Source organism: Anastrepha ludens, chromosome 3 (assembly GCF_028408465.1).
Source record: "Anastrepha ludens isolate Willacy chromosome 3, idAnaLude1.1, whole genome shotgun sequence".
Taxonomy (NCBI): Eukaryota; Metazoa; Arthropoda; class Insecta; order Diptera; family Tephritidae; genus Anastrepha; species Anastrepha ludens.
This window is the reverse complement of record NC_071499.1, coordinates 130,111,615-130,132,957: the sequence shown is the minus strand read 5'-3', so window position 1 is coordinate 130,132,957 and position 21,343 is coordinate 130,111,615. Positions and strand designations below refer to the sequence as shown.

At 39.4% G+C, this 21,343-nt stretch overlaps 1 protein-coding gene across 1 annotated transcript in view; it reads right to left on the bottom strand.

Moving 5' to 3' along the window:
* LOC128859259 (arginase, hepatic) overlaps window positions 1-21,343 on the bottom strand; it is a 63,057-nt gene that overhangs the window by 3,987 nt on the left and 37,727 nt on the right. Inside the window, exon 4 of the mRNA XM_054096115.1 lies at window positions 7,176-7,275. Coding sequence (XP_053952090.1) covers window positions 7,176-7,275 — 100 coding nt within the window. The remainder of the gene's footprint in view (window positions 1-7,175; window positions 7,276-21,343) is intronic.

The following is a 21,343-nucleotide window of genomic DNA, read 5'->3' as shown; positions in this document are numbered from 1 at the left end:
GTAAATTCCGCGAATCTGGTCCAATCAGCTTTGTTGAAGTTGATGTATGACCGGTGATGCGCGGAAACAAAGTCGGCAGGTCTCTCGATCGAGATGATAATGGGCAAGTGGTCTGATGCAAGCGATAGCATAGGTCGCCAGGTTATGCTATTTATCAGTCCAGCGCTAGCAATTGTTATATCAGGCGAGCTGCTACAATTGCCCACTACCCTAGTGGGGGCGTCGTCGTTTACAGTGCTGAACGTCGAATCGTCTATCTGCTCTGCCAATAGCTGTCCCCTACGATCATTTGGCAGGCTTGAATGCCAAAGATCGTGATGCGCGTTAAAGTCACCTACTACCAATCGGTTTTCTCCCCTGATGAGCGCACCAATATCGGGGAGATATCCTGCCGGGCAGCAGGTGACAGGGGGTATGTAAATATTGTAAATTTCGAGCTCGGCATCGCCTGACCGGACAGCTGTACCTTGACGTTCTAAGGTGCTGTCCCTGCGGTCGATGCCTTCATCAATAAGACGATACTGCACTGAATGGTGTACTATGAACGCTAGGCCACCACCGCTGTCTCGCTCGCGGTCCTTTCGGTGCACATTGTAGCCGTCCCTGGTAATCAGGGGGGAGCTAGCGTGCAGTTTTGTCTCCTGGACCGCAGCTATCTTGATTCCGAACCGACTCATGAAGTCGACTATCTCGTCAATCTTGCTCGTGAGTCCGTTGCAGTTCAGTTGCAGAAGCTTAAAGCTTCGCGGGAGTGTCGTCGTAATTCGGGGGGTGAGGGCTGCGTGATGTTGTCTGCGTTGGTCCTGCTGTGCGTTCCGCAAAATGGGGAATGGCCTGATGTTGTCAGATGGCCGCGCCACGGGGGGCGGTTGCGGGTGCAGAGCTCTGCAGCAGGGGGCAACGTAGTCGCGTGTCCACTCACGGGTGGTGTGCAGGCCGGAGCACCTCCGAAAATGACACCAGCCACTGCAAGAATTGCATTGGACAGTTGTCAAGTTCCGAGGAACTACGGTCTGGCACACGGAGCAGACTGTGCGGGGGACCAAGAGCTGCTGGTTTGTCCCCGCACTGGGGAAGGAGCAGGAGGGTTGTGGGTTGGAGAGGGAGTTGTGTTGCTCTTGGGGGCTCCTGACCGTTGAGGTATTGTTAGTGGCGACAGTGTGATGTGCCGACACTGAGGGCAGTGTAGCCGTGGAGGCGGAGACCACCTGTGAGCGGGAGCAACACGTGGCCACATACCTTGTGGACCACTCCCTGTGGGTCTTAAGGCCTGAGCAGGTCTTAAGATGGCACCACCCGTTGCACTGGTTACACCTAACCGAGGTGGAGTTCGGGTGGAGCCGTTTGTGGCAAATGCAGCAGTAGAATACCTCAGGTCCGGGGTTGGGTTCGACGCCAGCCCGGAAGAGAAGTATTTGGAGCAAACTGGCTGCAATGAGTTGCTCCTGTGACGAAAGATTTAGGGTAAAATACGGTACACTAGACAGGGCTAGTATACTGGGGCGGCAGCCCTTGGTCGGGAATAAAAAACCCGAGTCATTCCGGTAACGTCGAACCGGCTGCCATGGGAATGAGTCATTCCGGTAACGTAGAACCGGCTGCCATGGGAATATCTGGTCGGAAAAACTGCTTACGCTTTACTGATGGCTCAAAGTTTGATGGTAAAGTTGAAAGTCAGACATCTTCTCAGAAAACGAAAAGTTATTGATTAATAAATGTTATTCGAAATTTGATAAACTGGCAAGAAAAAAAATGGAAAAACTGACAAAAATAGCTACACTCTGATAGTCACAGCTGTGTAAATTTATAAATTTACAATAACAAAATGTAAGGTCTATTTAGAGTTCAACATTTATTAATCGCTAAAATTTTTCTTTTGCTGCACTACCTTATGCATAATTCGCCCCAGAGTACTGGTGCTCACCCGCGAGCCCGGGAGGAAAAAACCAAGGACATTCGATTTTACGTTACCAGAACGACCTGGATTTATATTCGGCCAAGGACTGTCACTCCAGCAGCATTACCTGTACATTATTACAGGTCGAACGCACATACAGTTATGATTGCAGGAAAATGTTTCAAAGTGTGCGCAAACCGTTATCATTTTTCCAAAAGGCAAACAACAAAGCAAAAATCATTAAAATTTTTCAACACAACGATTTTCACGTCTCATAAATAATATACCAAAATGGGTTAGAAAGTTCGGTAAGTGCAAGGTCTCTAAGCTGTGCTTTGCCACCCCTCCACCCAGCGGCGTATGGAAAAAATGCAAATGGCCTGTAAATGCACTGAACTGCAGAAGTGTATACAAATGTATACATATATGTATGTATATATGTACATGTGTATAAACTATGTGCATAAATGTATGTGCTATGTACAACTGTGGCTTCGTGCACTATGCCATCCATTCGGTTCATTCCCCTTACTGAAACGTCGATGTAAAAATTAATGTCCATGCACGTACCATCAGCAGATCCTGTGCACCCTTTGCACACACCAATGTATGTTTGTATACACACATGTACATATATGAGACACTCTACACCCTGCGTTCATTACAACCACCACAGCACGTGAGTCCTAAGTCACGAATTTTATACAAAATATGCTGCTACTAGCGGTTCACCGTGAGGGTTGTATTCTAATTCGCATACTGTACACATACATACATATATACACACGCATGAAAGCATATGAATGATCACTCCAATAGCTGCAGTAGGTTATCGGTAAATTGATCCTGTTCCTGTTGTCGCCGCCGTGCCAACGGCAGTGAAAGTACGACGTCAAACAACTTTTGTAACAACGTAAATATGTATTACAAATACATACATATGCACTTCGCCAGTTAAGGATAGAAGCCGGAGGACACATCGAAAAATTTTTAATTTTGCACAAACTGACAGTAGAATACACTCCCTCGATTAAAAGGGCGAGTGAAGTAACGCACAGTGGACTGAGTCGAGTGCATTCATCGAAGAAAGAGTTTCGTGCCTCATGGCCATATAACCGGGACTTGGGTTTGGGTTTTGAGCAGGAATACTTTGTGATGCATAAAGTAAAGGTATTGGATTTTAAATTGAAATAAAAATATGAAAATTCAAATTGATTGGGCAATGTTTATTACTTTAGTGTATAACCATTCATGGAATTAATTTTTTAAAGATACTCGTAATCCCTTTCAAATGTTGGCCACAACCGCGCCGTAATAAGGCCGTCCGTAAACACCAATTCTGAGTGACTCGCTGGAGGACTTCGGTCGGTATTTCGTAAACTTGTTTTTTTTTTTTTTTTTTTTACAAACATTTAACTATATATAGGTATACAATGTTTGTTGACACTACAACTAGTTTAAGGGAAACTAACAAGCAGTATGATTTTAACAATTATGTGGGGTTTTTATGAAGAGAATTTTAAAATCTCTTCTTTACATTAACTACCGATAAGATCATATGGTTTTTTTCGCTGGAGTCGTCGGGTTAGGCCTGCGGTGTTGAGAAGTTTGCTGGCTTCCTCGTTAATGTGCCTCTGGAGCCTCATAGAGCGGGCTTCTGCTTGTATTTTAACTTCAGCGACCGTAGGAATGCAGAGGTCACGATGAATATCTGCAGTGCGAACGTACCAAGGTGCGTTGACAATATTTTTGATAATTTTATTTTGAAATCGTTGAATTATGTTAATATTACTTTGACTGGAACAGCCCCAAATTTGAGCGCCATAAGACCACACGGGTTTGATAATTTGATTGTATATCATTATTTTGTTATATATGGAGAGTTTTGAATTCCGTCCAATGAGCCAGTTCATTTTTAATATTTTCAAATTAAGTTCGCTTTAACAACGAGGGTTATAAAAAAGATATTTGGCAGTATTTGCGTATGGAATTGGAGCGTCTAGTAGCATTATTGGGTGATGGTTTACTTTTTTATTGGTAAAGGTTACATGAATTGATTTGTTACTATTTAATTTTATTCGCCAAATTTTCGTCCATTTTTCTACTGCGTTTATAGCAGTTTGAAGTTTAGCTGCAGCTACTTCGGCGGTTTTTCCTGTTGCGAGGATTGCTGTGTCGTCAGCAAAGGTGGCGATCATAGTGCTTGGAGGTATTGGTATATCTTTCGTATATATAAGGTAAAGAAGGGGTCCAAGGATACTTCCTTGCGGCACGCCAGCGTTTATTTTCTGCAATTTGGAATACTCATTCCCTTGTTTTACGCGAAAATACCGTTCAGTTATATACGATTTCATAAATGCACTATATTGAAGTGGCAGGCATGAGTTCAATTTGTTGATAAGGCCTTCATGCCAAACCTTGTCAAATGCTTGCGCGACGTCCAGGAAGACTGCTGAGCATATGTTTTTCTCTTCGAACGATTTTTCTATTTCAGCTGTAATTCTGTGCACCTGATCTATGGTGGAGTGTTTACAGCGGAATCAAAACTGGTGTGAAGGTATCAGGTTGCGAGATTCAATTATTGGTTTTAAGCGATTTAGAATGAGCTTTTCTAGTAGTTTTGAAATTTGTGGCAACAAGGAGATTGGGCGGTATGAAGAAACAATATGTGGATCCTTTCCTGGTTTGGCAATCATAATCATCTCTGCAACTTTCCACAGGCTTGGAACATACTGGAGTCGGATCGACGAATTGAATAGATTGGCTAATTTTACTAGACTTTTGTTGGGTAGTTGGTTTAATACTTCCGCTGTGATTAAATAAAATTCAGGTGCCTTTTTGTCTTTTAGTTGCTTGATTTCTCTTTTCAGTTCGCTCACAGTTATATGTGGGATTAGAGTTGTTTCTTGATCTAAGGAGGGATATAAGTCATCGGATTGGCTCTCGTTCGGTTGAAAGGTGTTGGATAGATGATTTGCAAATGTTATAGCTTTATCTTTATCGCTTCTCGTCCAGGTGTCATTTGCATTTTTTACTGGCGGAACGTGACAGTTTGGTCTTTTTAAATATTTTGTGCATTTCCAAAGAGAGTAGTCATTTCTTTTATCAGCTGTCAACTCAGATAAATATCGACTCATTGACTCGTTTTTTAAATTATTTATTTCTCGTCTTAGTTCCTGAGAAGCTTTCTTAAGAGTGGCCTTATCTCCAGGGAATCGTGTGTGTTGCCATTTTCGCCGGAGTTGTCTTTTCCTTGCTATGAGTTGCTTTATTTCTTTGGGATAGTTAGATCCGATTACTTTCTTTTTTAAAAAAGGTGTGCTACTCCACGCTGCTTGTTGGATATCTTGTGTAAACTTGAAAACTTCTACTTCTAGTTGTTCCTCTGTTGTGATCGAGGAATTATTGCATGTATTGCTTTGGATGACTTTTTTAAAGAATTTCCAATTTGTGGGTTTATTGTATAGAGTTGGTGCTTGATATTTTTCGACAATTGCTTCGCTGATTGTTAGATATATTGGGGAATGATCTGAGTTAAGATCAGTTCCCTCACTGATTTGAACATAGTTGTGTGATATTTTTTTTACTAAGAAAAAGTCGATCAAGTCTGGGGTTTTGTTGACATCTGTTGGCCAGTAGGTTGGTTTAGCTGTTGATAGAAACTCACAGCCCGTTTCTTGTGCTGCTTTATATAGTTCCCGTCCTTTTGTCCTAGTTAAGCGCGACCCCCAGATGGTATTTTTCGCGTTGAAGTCTCCACCCATTATAAACTTAAATTTATGCATATTTATAAGTTCTTTAAATTTGCCTGAGGGGATAGAGTATCTCGGTGGGCAGTATATAGCAGTGATTGAGAGAGGCTGGTTTTTTGTTTTAATTGTGATAGTGATAGTTTGAAAAATATCAGCACTCATATTGGGTTCTTCGTATTGATTAATGTTTTTCTTTACAATTATGGCACTACCACCTCTTGCACAATTACTCGGGTGGACGGTATGATAAACGTTGTAGTATTTAAATTCTATATGGGATTGTCTAGTGAAGTGTGTCTCAGATATTAGACAAATGTCAATTTTTTCTAAATCTAATAGTACTTCTAGCTCATTTTGGTGTTTTTTTAAACCGTTCGCATTTCATGCCATAATTCTTAACATGTCAACCATTATTTAATACTGAGATTTGATTTGTTGTTCAAGTTCACTCAGCCGTTTTTGAAGGTTTTTGTTGAATTCTTCCTGCTTATTTAATTTACTTCGTAAATAACTTTAGTAATGTTGGCTACCAATGCCTCAATCGAAGCTGGCTTATCTACAAAAGATTATGTCTTTACAAAGTCCAAAGGTGTGCCCAAGTGGCCAATCCACTGGTCTGAGACGAGAACGAAATTGCTGAAACGACGTAAATCCATTGTTTCACGGGCTGTATGGCAAGTAGCACCGTCTTGTTGGAACCGAATGTTGTGGAGATCACGGGACTAAATTTCCGTCATCAAAAAGTCGTTTATCATAGGGCGACAGCATTCGCCATGCACTGTTGCATTGATGCGACTCGTCTTTAAAGAAATATTGGCCGATGATTCCTACAGCCTATAGGCCGCACCAAACGGTTGTTTTCAATGATGTGAACGAATGGCTTCGGGTTGCTATTTAGCCCAAATACCGCAATTTTCCTTTTCGACGTAGCCATTAAGCCAAAACACCATAAGATGGTCTGAGCTTCCGATAAACACTTTTCACAGAGCGTTGATTTTCGTAATACATTTTTACGATTTATAAACGATGTTGAGGCGTAAATCTTTCCATGATGAAATGTCAGTGAGTACTGGAAAAATAATGTATTTAGTTTGACAGTAGCCATGCGTGATCTGTCAAAAAAACTCTAATGGAAAAAGTACCTTCAATCTGATCAGCCTTTATTTATGTAATATTTAAATGAAGATGTACACCGCGTGAGGCAATTTTTCCAGTTTTCAATTTTGGGATAGTTTTACCCCATATACGGATTATCCCATTCGTTTGATTCGTATTCGTTATAGCATTCCTATTTGTATACCAAAAAAAGGCGCGCGTTACATTTAAGCTAAATATTGTCCCTATCGAAGAGTAAAAGTTCTGTTGAGTTGGATATGAAATGTGGCCTGCAGCTACGATACACAATTTTTTCAGCAGTCTTGAATTACCTTACCAATAAACAGAAATTAGCCACTGTGCAAACTAGCTTACAAACATAAATCCATGCATGCATTTACACACACATATGCATCGCTAAGTGTACTTACATCCATTGCAAACGCTCGTATGCCCAATTTATTCAGGATATATGCTTCGTATGGGTCAATGTCCCTCAAGCCAATATAGACGAGCTGATCAGCGGCCAAGCTGTAAGCGAAAACAAAAGGAAATACGTAAATAGGGATAAGAAAGTCGTGTGCAGTGTGTATACTCATATGTGTGTGTATGTATGACATGTATGGATACTTCGTACGTCTAATAAATTTGATAATAAAATACAAGGCTATTCAAGAAAGATAGGCGGCCCTCTTTACCACCTGGACGAACGAGGTCAAACTGCAGTTAAAGGTGAAAGTCGATGACACACCAATACCGACCGTTAACTCCCCAAAACTTTGTGCGTCAGCTTCGACAGTTTGCTCTCTTTCTCGGCACATACAATCGCTATCGCCCCTAAGGTCCAAAACCGGAGCAAGGTCCTCAGCCTGCGACAAGCTCTTGGGGCAAAGACAAAGTAATGTTGCTGGTGACATTTAAAACAATTAGTCGTCTGGTACTAGTAATTTGCAGTGGACAAAGCTCCAGATCTGTCAAAATACTGCTATCAGGACAGCCACGGAATGCCTCCTGACGTCTTCCCTGCAACAACTTCACAACGAGGTGTCCACGCTCCGGGTCAAGGAGCACAGTAAAATGCTCAGCAAGCAATTTCTGCTTGGGTGTTACCGTAGGAATCAACCCTGCAGACATTCGTTCCCACGACAGTCGGTTCTACGTTACCGGAACGACCCGAATTTATATCCGGCCAAGGACAGTCACTTCAGCAGCATTCCTCATATATGTATGGAGAATGTTTATGCTGCTACAACAACAACATTCGCTGCAAACTGAGTCATCTGGCAAGCACGACAGGACGCATCTCCACGAATACACCGATGAAGTGCAGCCGCTGAAGGTGATTGCTACTTTGTCGTTGTGATTCGTCGCATTCGACAGGGAGTTAACGGTGGACCAGAGCTTATTCGCACCAGTGGTGAAGTTACAGGTTTTTAAATGCTCTTCCTATTTGATCTGCTTATGCTGGGTGACTAGTCGCCGAGTCTCCAAATTGAGATCTCTGAGCTGTTAAATGACGCCAATGATGATCCTCAAAAGAGTCATTACTCAGGGATGATTTCTCTACGACTTTTTCCTGTTAGCAAACTTGAAGAAATATATGAAAGGATGGAGGAGATGAAAACTGCAAAGCTGCAATAGCTCAAGACAATAATAAAATGTTCGTCAAGGATTGGAAAAAGCGATGGCTTAAGAGAACTGTATATGCGGGGGATTAGTTTGAAGTGGACAAAATAGATATTGAGGAATAAATATACATTCTTCGAGAAAAATAGAAAGTCACCTTACTTTTAGAACTTAATGTTCCTCGATACTCTTAATTATTGTTTGTTACTTATTACCGAAAGCGGTTTCCAGCAGAAGCTTCTTTCCGCCTTTAGTTGCAAGTGAATTTTGTGGCAGGGTTCAAACTTCACACAAAACCACATGCTAGGCGAAAATAAATATTTTACTGACTATGTAAATGGAAAATTTCTCGTAGCATCGATAGTAAGTTTTATAAAGACTCATAAGGGAGTTATTCCATTCATTCACGCGAACCCCTAAAAAACATTTACATGCTGAATTTTGAGAGCAATCGATCATAAAAAAGCAGTCTTCTTAAAGCTGCCCAAATATTACCTATATTAGTATTTCTCTTGCCACTGTGGACCAATACAGCTGATAGCTGACAGCTTGCGAGTTACGTTTTCGAAATGTGCACATTTGTCAAAAACTTCTGAAACACATGCTACGTTCTACGATCGCCATCACACGATCGCTTGGCAACATCCAAAGCACGTGAAGGAGTCATTTGCATTACGGCCGCGAGCTGAAAATTCCCCGTTGAGACTTGTTGAGAGAATTTGTGTACACACAGAAAAAAAAAAAATGAAAAAATAGCATTAAAAAAGGACGCGACAAGCTAACTGCGTGGCTGGCAGTTGGCCGCTGTCCTTATGTCGCATTACTCATAAGTGCATATGCGCTTGTATGTATGGGTGTGCCCATTTATATTGCAATCGCCTTTTGGAACATGGTTCTACGCGGCCCAGTCGCGTCCACCCCGAAAGAGTTTCAGGGCGCTCGTTCAGGCGTGCAATGTTGAAAGTCCATTTAATATTAGTTTTCATGCCGCACAACTATTATTAGGATTTTCAGAGGAAAAAAGTCAAAGGGGTGCTTTTACATGCTTCTATGTATGTATGTATGCTCATTCTATTCAAAGTTGTTTTGCTTGTAAACGCCTTACACAATCGGCTGACTTTCAGGTTTTAGCGGTTTAGTTTACAGACATACATACATGCATGCATGCACGGGTGTTAATACAAGGTCTTTCAAGTTCGAGCTTCTTTTATTCAATTCACATAAAACACATATTTCGAATGGAAGTTTGTTGTCTGTTTATTGACGTATAGACAACAAATAGGAGGAGGAGCTCGGCAAAATACCCAAAAAGGGTATACGCGCCAATTATATACATACATATATATATATATATAAATGATATTTTTCAAAGTGTCCACCGCGTGCACGTTTACTGTTGACATTTAAGCTCAATTGAGACTTTACCTCAGCGGTTTCGCACCGAATTTTATCTTTCAAAGCTTTCAAATAAACTCTGAAAATAGTCCAATGGCGTTAAATCGGTTGATATTGCCAGCCAAATTATTGCGGAATGTTGTGAAATTATTTTTCCTGGGAATTTCTTTTGTAAAAAATTGATTGCTTCGATGGCAATGTGTCACATTTCAATGTCTTGTTTTAACCATTTATCGTCAATACCATCCCACAAGTTTTGAACTTTTTCAATACTTCTCTTACGGCAGCGGTATATTCAATTGAACGCCTAAGGCGAGCTTCCACTGGTAATTTTATCTATTTTCAAGTTAATCGACTAAATACTAAATTTTGCTATTCACTTTTTTATTCAGAGCTTTGTTGAACGACTGATAATATGCATAATTTTTCGAAATTTCAAATTCACATACGAGTATATCCGCTCCTTTTCTAGCAGATTTTAATTATCTTGAACTAATTTTTAATAAATTGTAGATTTTCTACCTAACATCTATGAAAGAATATGACAATCAACTCTACAAACTGTCAAAACGAAACACTGCTAAAAAGGAGACTTGAACTTGGTATACCCTCTATATCAGTGGCCGCCAACCAACTGTGTTGAGCTACTTTCAAGATTTTGAAATAAACAGCGAGCTACTTGCACAAGCCAACATAAATTAAATAATACACAGTTATATTCGACATACAATACATGTATTTATTTTACTAATATACGTTCTATATAAAATAAACTTATGACTTATAGTGCTTATACTTATGCATAACTACATCCATGTTCACATCTATCAATCGTAACAAAATTTTTTGCAGTCATAATGGCAAATCACGAGCGACTTAAAAAAAACAACAAAACAGTAATAGTACATTATTATATAAATAAAATATGGGCAGATAAAAAGAGCATATTTAATGAGAAGGTTGACATTCTGACTCATCGATAATTTTTTTAATATTTGCAGTATAATTTGATACAGTCATTCGAATACAGTTATCCAAATGTATATCTGTAAACCGATTGCGGTATTTATTTTTAATAAATTTCATATTGGAAAAAGAAGATTCACACAAATAAATTGAACTGAATAACGCTTTCACTTTCAACGCAACACGACATAAAACTGAATACTTATCTTTACTTACTAAAGTCCATATACATTTTGTATTTGAACCTAAAGATTTTAAAGTCAAGTCACTTTGAAAAGCAATCAGTTCCATTTCTGTCACAGCAATGTCTTCGCCAAAGTTGTTCATAACACAAGTTGCAAACTGTTGTATATCAATGTCCATGAAGGGTGAAACCACAAATTGCGTCACTAAAGCAATTTTGCTGAAATCCTTGAAACGATTTTTGAAGTTTTCCTTTAAGTTAGAAACTATTTCCATATGATATTTACTGTCATAGGGATCTAATAGATTTTTGGATATATTTTCGGAAAGAATAGGAAAATACTTAGTATCGCGGTTTTTTAGGTTTTGTTCCGAAAATTCAAGTTTTGTAATAAATGCATTTATATCAGAAATCATTTCCGCTAATTCTTTATCCCTGCCTTGAAGCTGCAAGTGAAGCTCATTTAATTTCTCTGTAATGTCCACAAGAAAACCAAAATCTCTGAGCCAAGTCGAAATTTCCAGTTCAGGAATCGGTTCATCGCGTTCTTTGAAAAATTGGAGTATAGCAGGCAGGACATCATTGAAACGTTTGAGCACTCGTCCTCTGCTTAATCATCGCACTTCAGAGTGAAGAAGTAGCTCTCCGTATTGACAGTCAATTTCATCAGCCAAGGTTTTAAATAATCTTCTTTGTAACGCTTGAGCTCTAATCTTGTTCACAATTTTCACCACCAGTTTCATAACGTTGTTCAAGTTTAGAAAATTTCCACATAATGCTAGCTGATGTATAATACAGTGGTAACTAAGAAATTGTGGAAAACTTTCATCCTTATGTCATAGCGCCACGAGCCCCTTATCACAACCCACCATAGCTGGAGCACCGTCAGTTGTCAGGCCTACCATTTTTGATATTGGAATTTTCTCAGAAGAGATGAGATTTTTTAAATGAGAAAACAGCTCTAGCCCAGTAGTATGTCCTTTGAGTGGAATAAACTTCAAAAGATCTTCTTTAATTGTAAAATCACTAAAAGCCATCCTGACAAATATGGCCACCTGTGAGGTGTCAACTACATCTGTTGATTCATCCAGTTGCAGTGAAAAATAAATACAGTTATCTAAGTCACTTCTTAACTGTAAAAAAATATCATTGCTCATTACTTCTAATTGCGTCATCACTGTATTAGCAGAAAGTTGCATAGATTTTATAGCAGACACTATTTCGTCTTTATTTCTAAAGTTGGCGAATAAAGAATCTGCAGCTTCCAAAAATGCTTGTTTTATGCTTTCCCCGTCTTCATAAGGTTTTTTCTTTTGTACAATTATCTGGGAAACACGATAAGATGCTTCAGTTGCAGCCTTTTTTTTGTCGATTGTTTTCAAAAATATTGACTGCTGTCCAATTAACTGGATTTTTAAATGTTTCAGTTTTTCTTTTCTGGTGGCAGAATTTAACGGGAATGCCTTCTCAAAATTCGAATGTACAGTTTTATGACGCCTCTCAATATTTCCTTGTTTAGGAACTGACACAGAGGTATTACATAACAAACAAACACTTTTGCCTTTAACTTCTGCGAAGAAGTATTGTTCTTCCCATTCCGAATGGAAATGGTATGCCTTCGCCTTCTTACTACTGCTTGCTATAATGTTTCGAACTCTAACCCAACCGCTGCAGAACGTTGATAATGCCGTTCAGTATTAAACTGAGCGCAATGTCGACGTGCATTGCGTATATATTATATAAAGCCAAAAAATTCTCGAAAACGCTAATCGGTTCCAGCCGATCCTAGAACGGAGACGTGACTTCGCGTCGTGTTTATCGACGCGAAATCGCTTACCGCAGTGTTGCCGCTGTTTATCTATTTATTATGAAAATTTCTGAAATTTGCTAATACTGGTATGATTTTCAGACTTTTGGATTTTTCGCAACGTGAGCAGCGCGAGCTACCAGAATTGCCTTTGCGAGCTACCGGTAGCTCGCGATCGACGGGTTGGCGACCACTGCTCTATATGAACATATACACACATCCACACATATAGGTAAATAGTGGCATAAAATGCTGCTTCAAGGGCTTTGTTTTCGCTACATTTGCATAAGTTAAGGGTGGATTAGATGTGATTATGCTTGCCCATTTGAATTTTTCTAAAAAATTGTAATTCTTCATGCACTGCAGCTTAAAAGAGTAAAACCCAGCTGACTTTGTCTAAATGCGTTTTATGAATCCATTTCATTTTAAATATTCTACTTTCTTCAGCTCAGCCAGCTAGCGTACTGCTCGGATTCTTCCTTTTTTTTTGTTTTTGAACCGTATTCGTCCTATCCAATAAAGATCTACACAGTCCTTTCAGCAGGAAAATGGCTTCTAACATCACCAGAAAAGCTTGACGTCGAAAGTCTGCAATCGCAAGAAATAGTCAGTATATTCGCCACTCGACATTGCCATTGGTTTCAGGAGCACCGGATAAGAAAATGAAAACGTAAAGACGCTAACCAAGTGGACTTCCCTGTGATTAGGCGCAAAGCAAGCCCTGTAGTATCGCCCCCGATAGTTTATAAAGCAAAAAAAATTATATGTAAAGCAAAGAACGAGGCCGAAATTCGGTAACTGTGAAGAGCAAACTGGAAAAACGCTCGAAAATTTTACCAAAAAATTCGATAGAATGGGCTATTACAGGAATAAGAAAAAATACAGCGACCAAGGGAAGAAGCAGGCCACCTCTGCGTTAAAAAGGCCTAGTTGGATTAACTAATCATTGCTATAACTTATAGGAAATTTATAGCTGTTTCAAATTGCCGCCGGTGAGCTAGATAAAGAAATGACTGGCATGCTTTGTTGAACTCGACTAAAATCACAAAGAAGAGGGGGACTGTATAAGAAGAAAATTATCCCATGCTGCTCAAGAGTTTATTACTAATGATGCGCGTGAATATTGGATATTGGAATGAAGGCAACTTTTAGTGCTCTGTAAGAATGCACTCGTGTGTACTATGTACACACAATCATATAAAGTATGTGCGCATGAATTTATGTATGTAGATATGTAGTACTCCAGTATCAATATTATAATGTCGCTTTATTCTTGACCTACACTACCTCGGCTCAAGTTTCTACGTTGTCTTCTTTGGTTTTGTATTTCCTCAATAAAGTCCTCAAAAAAAAAAAAACAACAAAAAAACGTAAGTGGTTAAAACTTGTAAAATGTCGCAAACTGGCAAATAGAAGGTTTCCTTGCCATTATTGCTACACGGCACTAAGGTTTCAAGTATTAAATTAGCGTAGTGGTAGGAAAGAATTATAAAAAATAAAGAAACTATTTGCTGAGTTTTGCGGTAAAAATTTATATTTTATGCATGCATTTATGTTTATACTAACAAAAAAAACGAAAACTCCAAGAACTACTTATTCACGTGTATGGATGATGGCTTTATTTTAAAACTTCAGCTTTCAACAACACAAATCGATTGGTCGGTTCCTTAATAAAAATAATAGGCTGCATATAACGGTATCGCTAAGTTCATATATTATTATTATTATATATAAGAAAAGTAGAGGAGATCCACTACTTTACATTTAAATGGAGCACTAGTGTAAATACCTTCGGCTCGCTTGTTAATGAGTTTACCAGAGTAACAATAAATAGTATTAATATCTTACATTATACGCTATTAGACAATTAACTCTAAATTAACTTCCTAAGCTCAGCTAACGTAAGGTACTTGTTGATGTTCTTGATGGATTCGGAGTCATAGCTTTTCAGGGCATCGGAAGGGGTGTTGTAACCGAAGACGTTGAATCTTATTGTTGAAAAATGTTGACAATTATCGAGCAAGTGGATGACCGAGATTGAACCGCTGTTGCAAAATGGACACTGTGGAGGTGGAAGACCCTTAAGGAGATGGTTATGCGTTGCTGTCGTATGACCAATTCGTAGGCGGGAGAAATTTCTAAGATCGTTACAGTTTATTCCTCTCGGGAAGGTGGGTGACTGCCTTACCGAGTTTAATGCTGAGTAGTGATGCCGGAAATTATTCCACTCAGAAAGTTTGGCTTTGAAAAATTTTGCTTCTGAAAGCCTAAAAACATCTTCTTTGAGAATCACGTTCAAGGCGATAAGTGGTTGATTTGCTGCCAGTCTTGCTCTTTCATCAGCGGCTTCATTGCCAGGTATTCCTACGTGGCTTGGAACCCACATGATTTTGATTAAATTATTTCCACCAGCTAAAACGTTGCGGATCGTTGAGATGATAAAGTTGCTTTTTGGTATGTTGGTTACTGAACGAATGGTGGACATGCTGTCAGTACATACAACGTATTTTTCACCAGTTCGAAGAGCATACTGCGTTGCCAGCAGAACGGCGTTTGCTTCTGCAGTAAAAACCGAGCAGAAGTTTAGTAGATGACCAGCTGAAATTGTGTTATGGTCGGAGTCTACTACCGCAAAGGCTGTGGTGGAAACAGTTTTAGTCCCGTCCGTATACAAAAATTTCCATCCTTGTTCTTTTAGATTTGAGGCAAGTTGTTCGAAGGCTTGACGGTAAACTGTAGGAGGAGTTGTACTTTTCTTAAAAGAATGCATGTCTAGGTACAGCAGACTATTAAACTGGAACCATGGCACAGGACGTTTGTAATCGAATTTCTCTGGTTTGATAGGAATACCTAGTTCATTCGCAGCATTTAAACATCTCATAATCGTTGACGGTCGATATCCGTGTTTTTTCCTTCTGCTTGCCGAATAAACCGCCTTGAGCAATACTGCATTCTTGCACCGAAGGAGCTTTGGGATCAATTTGATGGTGTTGGCAGTAGCTCTATCTTCGATGGTTGGAAGACCAGCTTCTGTCAAAGTGCAAATAACCGGTGAGGTCGGGAAGGCACGTATGCTTCTCCTGGCTGCGGTGTGGTATGGAGGGAGAATGAGCTTAACATTGTTTTTCGCACAGTGCCCATAGATCGGTAGGCCATAGTCGATTTTAGATAAGAGTAGCGCTTTGGTCGCATTGATGAGCGATACTGGATGGACAAGACAGTGTTTCGACGATAAGTATTTGATTATATCTAATCTTTTAACTAGAGCTAGTCTAAGGTATTTACAATGACTTTTGAAAGTTAGCTTAGAATCAAATATAATACCAAGAATTTTTAAAGTGCTACATAACAATAGGTTGACATTATTGAAAGATAGGTTCATCGGTGGACACATTTTCTTATTGCATATATGAAAGTTTCTGCATTTATTAAACGATATTTTGGCCCCAGACGAATTTGACCAGTTTGTTAATTCCGATAAAATTTGTATGAAATCATTCTGTACCACCGATAAATCTTTACATTTAGAGAAGAGAAGTAAATCATCGGCATATATTATGTGGTTCATTCTTTTATGCGTCGATATAATTTTGTTTATGTCGTCAAATGCAATAATGAAGAGGATCACTGATAGTGGTGACCCCTGTGGGATACCATTAAAAAGTTTGTATGTGTTTGAATATTTATTATTAACTTTGACTGAAAATAGACGGCAAGTAAGGAAGTTTTTGACAAAGTTATATATTTTTTTACCGATTTTCCAAGACGCAAGATTTCGAAGAATGGCATGCGGACCGATTCTTTCGTAGGCTTTCTCGAAATCAATACTAAGAACAGATACGTGGTTTTTTGTGGAAAGGGCAGAAGTGACAAAATGTTCAAAAATAAGTAAGGCGTCCATCGTTCCCTGGCCTTCCTTGAACGCTACTTGATGGGCATCAAATAGTTTGTTTGAAAGTGCGAACCATACAATGCGGTTAGCAACAATCTTCTCTAGTGTTTTGCTTAAACATGACAAAAGTGATATAGGTCTATAATCAGAAGCAGAAGTTCCGCATTGAGACGATTTTGGAATGGGAAGTACTAGTGCATTCTTCCACGTGTGTGGGAGGGTGCCTTGGCTTAGGATGGCGTTGTACAGGTTGACTAATCGAGTTTTGACTACCGATGGTAAGTTTTGCAGCAATGAATATGAAATACGGTCACGGCCTGGGGTTTTACCTGACATGGAATTAATAGTAACTTCAAACTCGAAAATGGTAATAGTGGACTCAATTTTTTGGGCTGAAGGTGATGGAGAGTTATTAACGTACTTTTCTATTAGAGTTAGATTTTTCTCGGCAACAAAATTAGGGTGGAAATTGGAGTCCTTTGAATAGCTTGACCAAACTGAGCCAAAATGATTTGCCATGTCCGCAGACGAGTTGATAGGGCCATGAGGGGTGTCTAATACTTTGATGGATAAGGGGGAGAAAGTACCCGAAAGCATCTTTATATTAGACCAAATTTTTCTGGGGCTGCAATCTGGGGTTATTGTACTAGTTAACACCTCTAAGCTTTGTCTCTTTGCGTCTTTCAGTTTTTTTTTTGAAATAAGCGTTACTTTTTTTGTATTCCAATAGATTGGAAAGGGAACGATGCCTCTTATAATTATGCCAAAGGGTTTGTTTTTTGTTACGTAAAGAAGAAAGAAATTGAGACCAATAAGGCACCATGGTTTTGTGAAATTTGTTTTGTGTTTGGGGAATAGATAGGTGAGCAGCTGTACGAATAGTTTTAGTTATATTGTTGGCCTCTTTGCTGATCGTAGATGATTGGTTGTACTTAAACGACGTTACAGTTGCCGTACGTTGGAAAAGTTCCCAGTTCGCCTTTTGTGTTATAAACTTTGGTTTAGGGGTCCCTGGATTGGACAAGGCGGCTACAACTTTAGTGAGAAGGTAGAAATGATCACTGCCGTGGAGAAAAGGCGAAGTGGAACAAGAGAGTTTTGGGGCCAAGCTCGCCGAGCACATGCTAACGTCTACATGGGTAAATGTCTGGTGAGTTGAGAAATGAGTTGGCGCCAAGTCGTTTAACACTATAAATTCATATAATAAACACATTCTCAGAAATAAACACGAATTGAAACTTGCGAATTGTTTGTTGCGAAAGATTATTTGAAGTCATATATTAAATAGCTATTAGGTATGCACTTATGAACCACAGCCACCTTTGCTGCACTCTCTGTAATAATATGAAGAAAAATTTGATTGCCACAACAATACAATTGCTTATAAAGGGTGTTTTTTTTAGAGGTTAGGTTTTCAAGATGAAATAAAACGTATATAATTTAATGTTATGGCCAAGAATTTAGCTTTATTATAAAGATAAGGGTTTGCCATTATGTTTTAAAAATGATTTCGGGCAAGTGGCCGCCGCGGCTGGCTCGAATAAATTCCAGCCGAGAGGCCCAATTTTCGACCACTTTCTACAGCAATTGGGGCCGTATGTCAGCAATAACGCGCCGAATATTCTCTTCCAAGACGTCAATCGTCTTGGGCTTATCTGCGTAGACAAGCGACTTCACATAGCCCCACAAGAAATAGTCCAGCGGTGTTATATCGCACGATCTTGGAGGCCACGCCACAGGTCCACGGCGCGAGATAATGCGCTCACCAAAAGTTTCCTTCAATAAATCGATTGTTGCGTTGGCTGTATGGCATGTAGCGCCGTCTTGTTGGAACCAAAGGTCGTCCACATCAACATCGTCCAATTCAGGCACGAAAAAGTCATTAATCATGGCTCTATAGCGCTCTCCATTGACTGTAACATTATGGCCGGCTTCATTTTTAAAGAAATATGGACCAATGATTCCCTCTGCCCATAGAGCACACCAAACAGTGACTTTTTGAGGATGTAACGGCGTCTCAGCAATGGCTTGTGGATTATGTTCACTCCAAATGCGACAATTTTGCTTATTGACATACCCATTCAACCAAAAGTGAGCTTCATCGCTGAACAAAATTTTCTTGTGAAACTCGGGATCGGTGGCCATCTCGTTTTGGGCCCAAATTTGCACGATTTGCAAACGTTGTTCAGGTGTAAGTCTATTCATTATGAAATGGCAAGCCAAACTGAGCATAAATCAAGTGACAGCTGTCAAAAAGACCATCTGCGAAAAAAGTAGTGCCAACTTGAAAACCTAACCTCTAAAAAAAACACCCTTTAGAATGTTCTTCATCTGACAGCGATGATGAAATTTAACAAATTATTGGCGGCAAAATAAAATCAGTTTGCATTTTATTTGCTTTATTTTGTTTTTTGTTTTTAATTTAATTCGAGGTAGCGCAACTGAAAACATTTGTACTTCTTTTGGGTTTTCTCGCCAACAATTTAATCAGCTGTTCGTAAAACTTGCAAATTATTACTGATTTTGCGTTCATGTGCTTTTTGTTGATATTTTTCTCTTTGAGAGCGAATTCTCTCGAAATTAAGTTACTGGATAAATTTTACAAGAACAGACCTAATTACACCCAAGAATGTTGACTTTTGACTTTTGCAAACAAAAATGAAAAGTTAGGATATGTTAATATAAAAATGAACGAGCAGAGAAAGGCAACAGTTATTTACAATAATAATAATAATAAAACTCTAAAATTGCGTTACCTTACCCATGACGGGATTGCGTGAACCATCATTAGTGCAGATTCTCTCCTAGAGAAAAGCTATAAAAAAAGTGAAACATTTAAAACAGATTATACGTTTCTAAACGTTTCCAACTGGGCAGCCCCTCTCTAAAATATCAATGTTGTCACAAGCTTCGTGTTATTCAAAAATATGCAATGACTTCTTCGAACACACCCAATTCTTGCAATCAGCTAATTTCTAATAGGCTTCAATGTGTCGCCTTTATCTCAAAACACGATCCTCGTGTGAATCATATTTGTATGTACATATGTACATATATATTTACCAGTATGTATAGATACATATATATATGAAAATTGATGTTCACTTGTTAAATGTATAGCAACAACAAATTGCAGATACCGTGTGAATTGGTCACCGAACTGCTATTATAGTTATTGTTGTTGTTTTACGTTCCCGACGTCGCCGTTTGGTCTACTAGAACCATTATAAAGCAGAGCAGAAATGCATGCATATGTAACTGTATATACATATTTTGCCATGCAGCTGCATACATACACATGTATGTAAGTGAGGAAACCGAAGCGATGAGCACGTCATGCTAGTATTTGCTGTTAGTGGCGCTTTTGAAAATTGGCGCATGGTGGTTGTTATTTTTTATAAAAACAAAAAACTTCCTGCTTCAACATTTTAGTCTGCAATACCTATGTTTATATGGATGTATGCCGATAAATCCTGCACATTAATCATATTGAAGCGAATCGATTGAACTGATCGTAAATCGAAGCGTCGTATGATTGTGCGTCACTTTGTTCTGCGGCTTGATAATTTGTCGCAACTGATTTTTATTGGTGCTGCCACTAACTGTCGCCACTCGCTTTTGATGGTGTTAATTGCATTGCATTATGCTACGCGTACAATGAATAGCATTTTGTGATTTTAAATTCATTCATGCATAAGTCAACAACGTCAGTATTCCATTACTTTGCATTTTTCCTTTTTATACACAAAATGCCACATTATATTTACTACTACTACCACTTTATACTTTTGTAACTTTTCCTCCGCTTTATTCACTTTTTCGTTTGCTCGCATTAATTGTGCTCTATCTATCCTTGGCTTCCATTTCATTTATTTAGCGCCCAAGCCACCCTCAAGTTTTACTCGACACGCTTGTGTTACGTAAAACAGAAATACATACATATGTACAAGAGTACATTCGTCAGAATACGATTTTCTCAAACCGCGGCATCGCCGCCCCCGACGCATACACAGAATGTAAACAAAACTCACGCGATTAATAGCGGGCAGAGGACTTTTCAACCCTTAACTGGGCGTCCATTTGTCCCTCATTTTCACTAGTACGCTAATCTGTCTTTCTTACATCCGTTCAATATGATTCTCTGCTGATACGCAAAGAAGCGACCACCCTGCAGTTCTTCGTAGTGTGCTGTCACACACCTTGTATATCATTGTCCATTCATATTTGTTCGTTTGTATCATCGTCTCATCGGCGTCCAAAAGCGGTGTTACGCAGTAGAAGCAGAGAACTTTAATCAACGTTCTCTGGTAGTTCGGAGGGTCGGTCTGTTTTCGCTCGCTATAAAGCGGTTGACGACCTCTCTTTCTTTCCTTCTTTTGTTCTTATTTTGCAGTGCGTGAAGTAGGGCGGAAGCTTGCGCACTGCCTGAAACTCCCTTTTCGCATTGTAAATTTTCGTCACTTACATTTACATACCTGCCGCAACGTCGGAAATCGCTAATGGCGGCGTCGTAAGCACTTAAGTCGCCGGCGAAGTAAACGTCGGCTGCACCACTGTTTGTTAACGAGCAATCTGTGCTTTGTATTTATGATGTGCACTCTCCCTAATGAAGGTGAATAAATTTACGCAAAAGCAATCGTATATAGATACAGTCGAACCTCAATAAGTCGAACTTCGATATCTCGAATATTTGATATCTCGAATCAAATTGCTTGGCAATGGCGTTTAG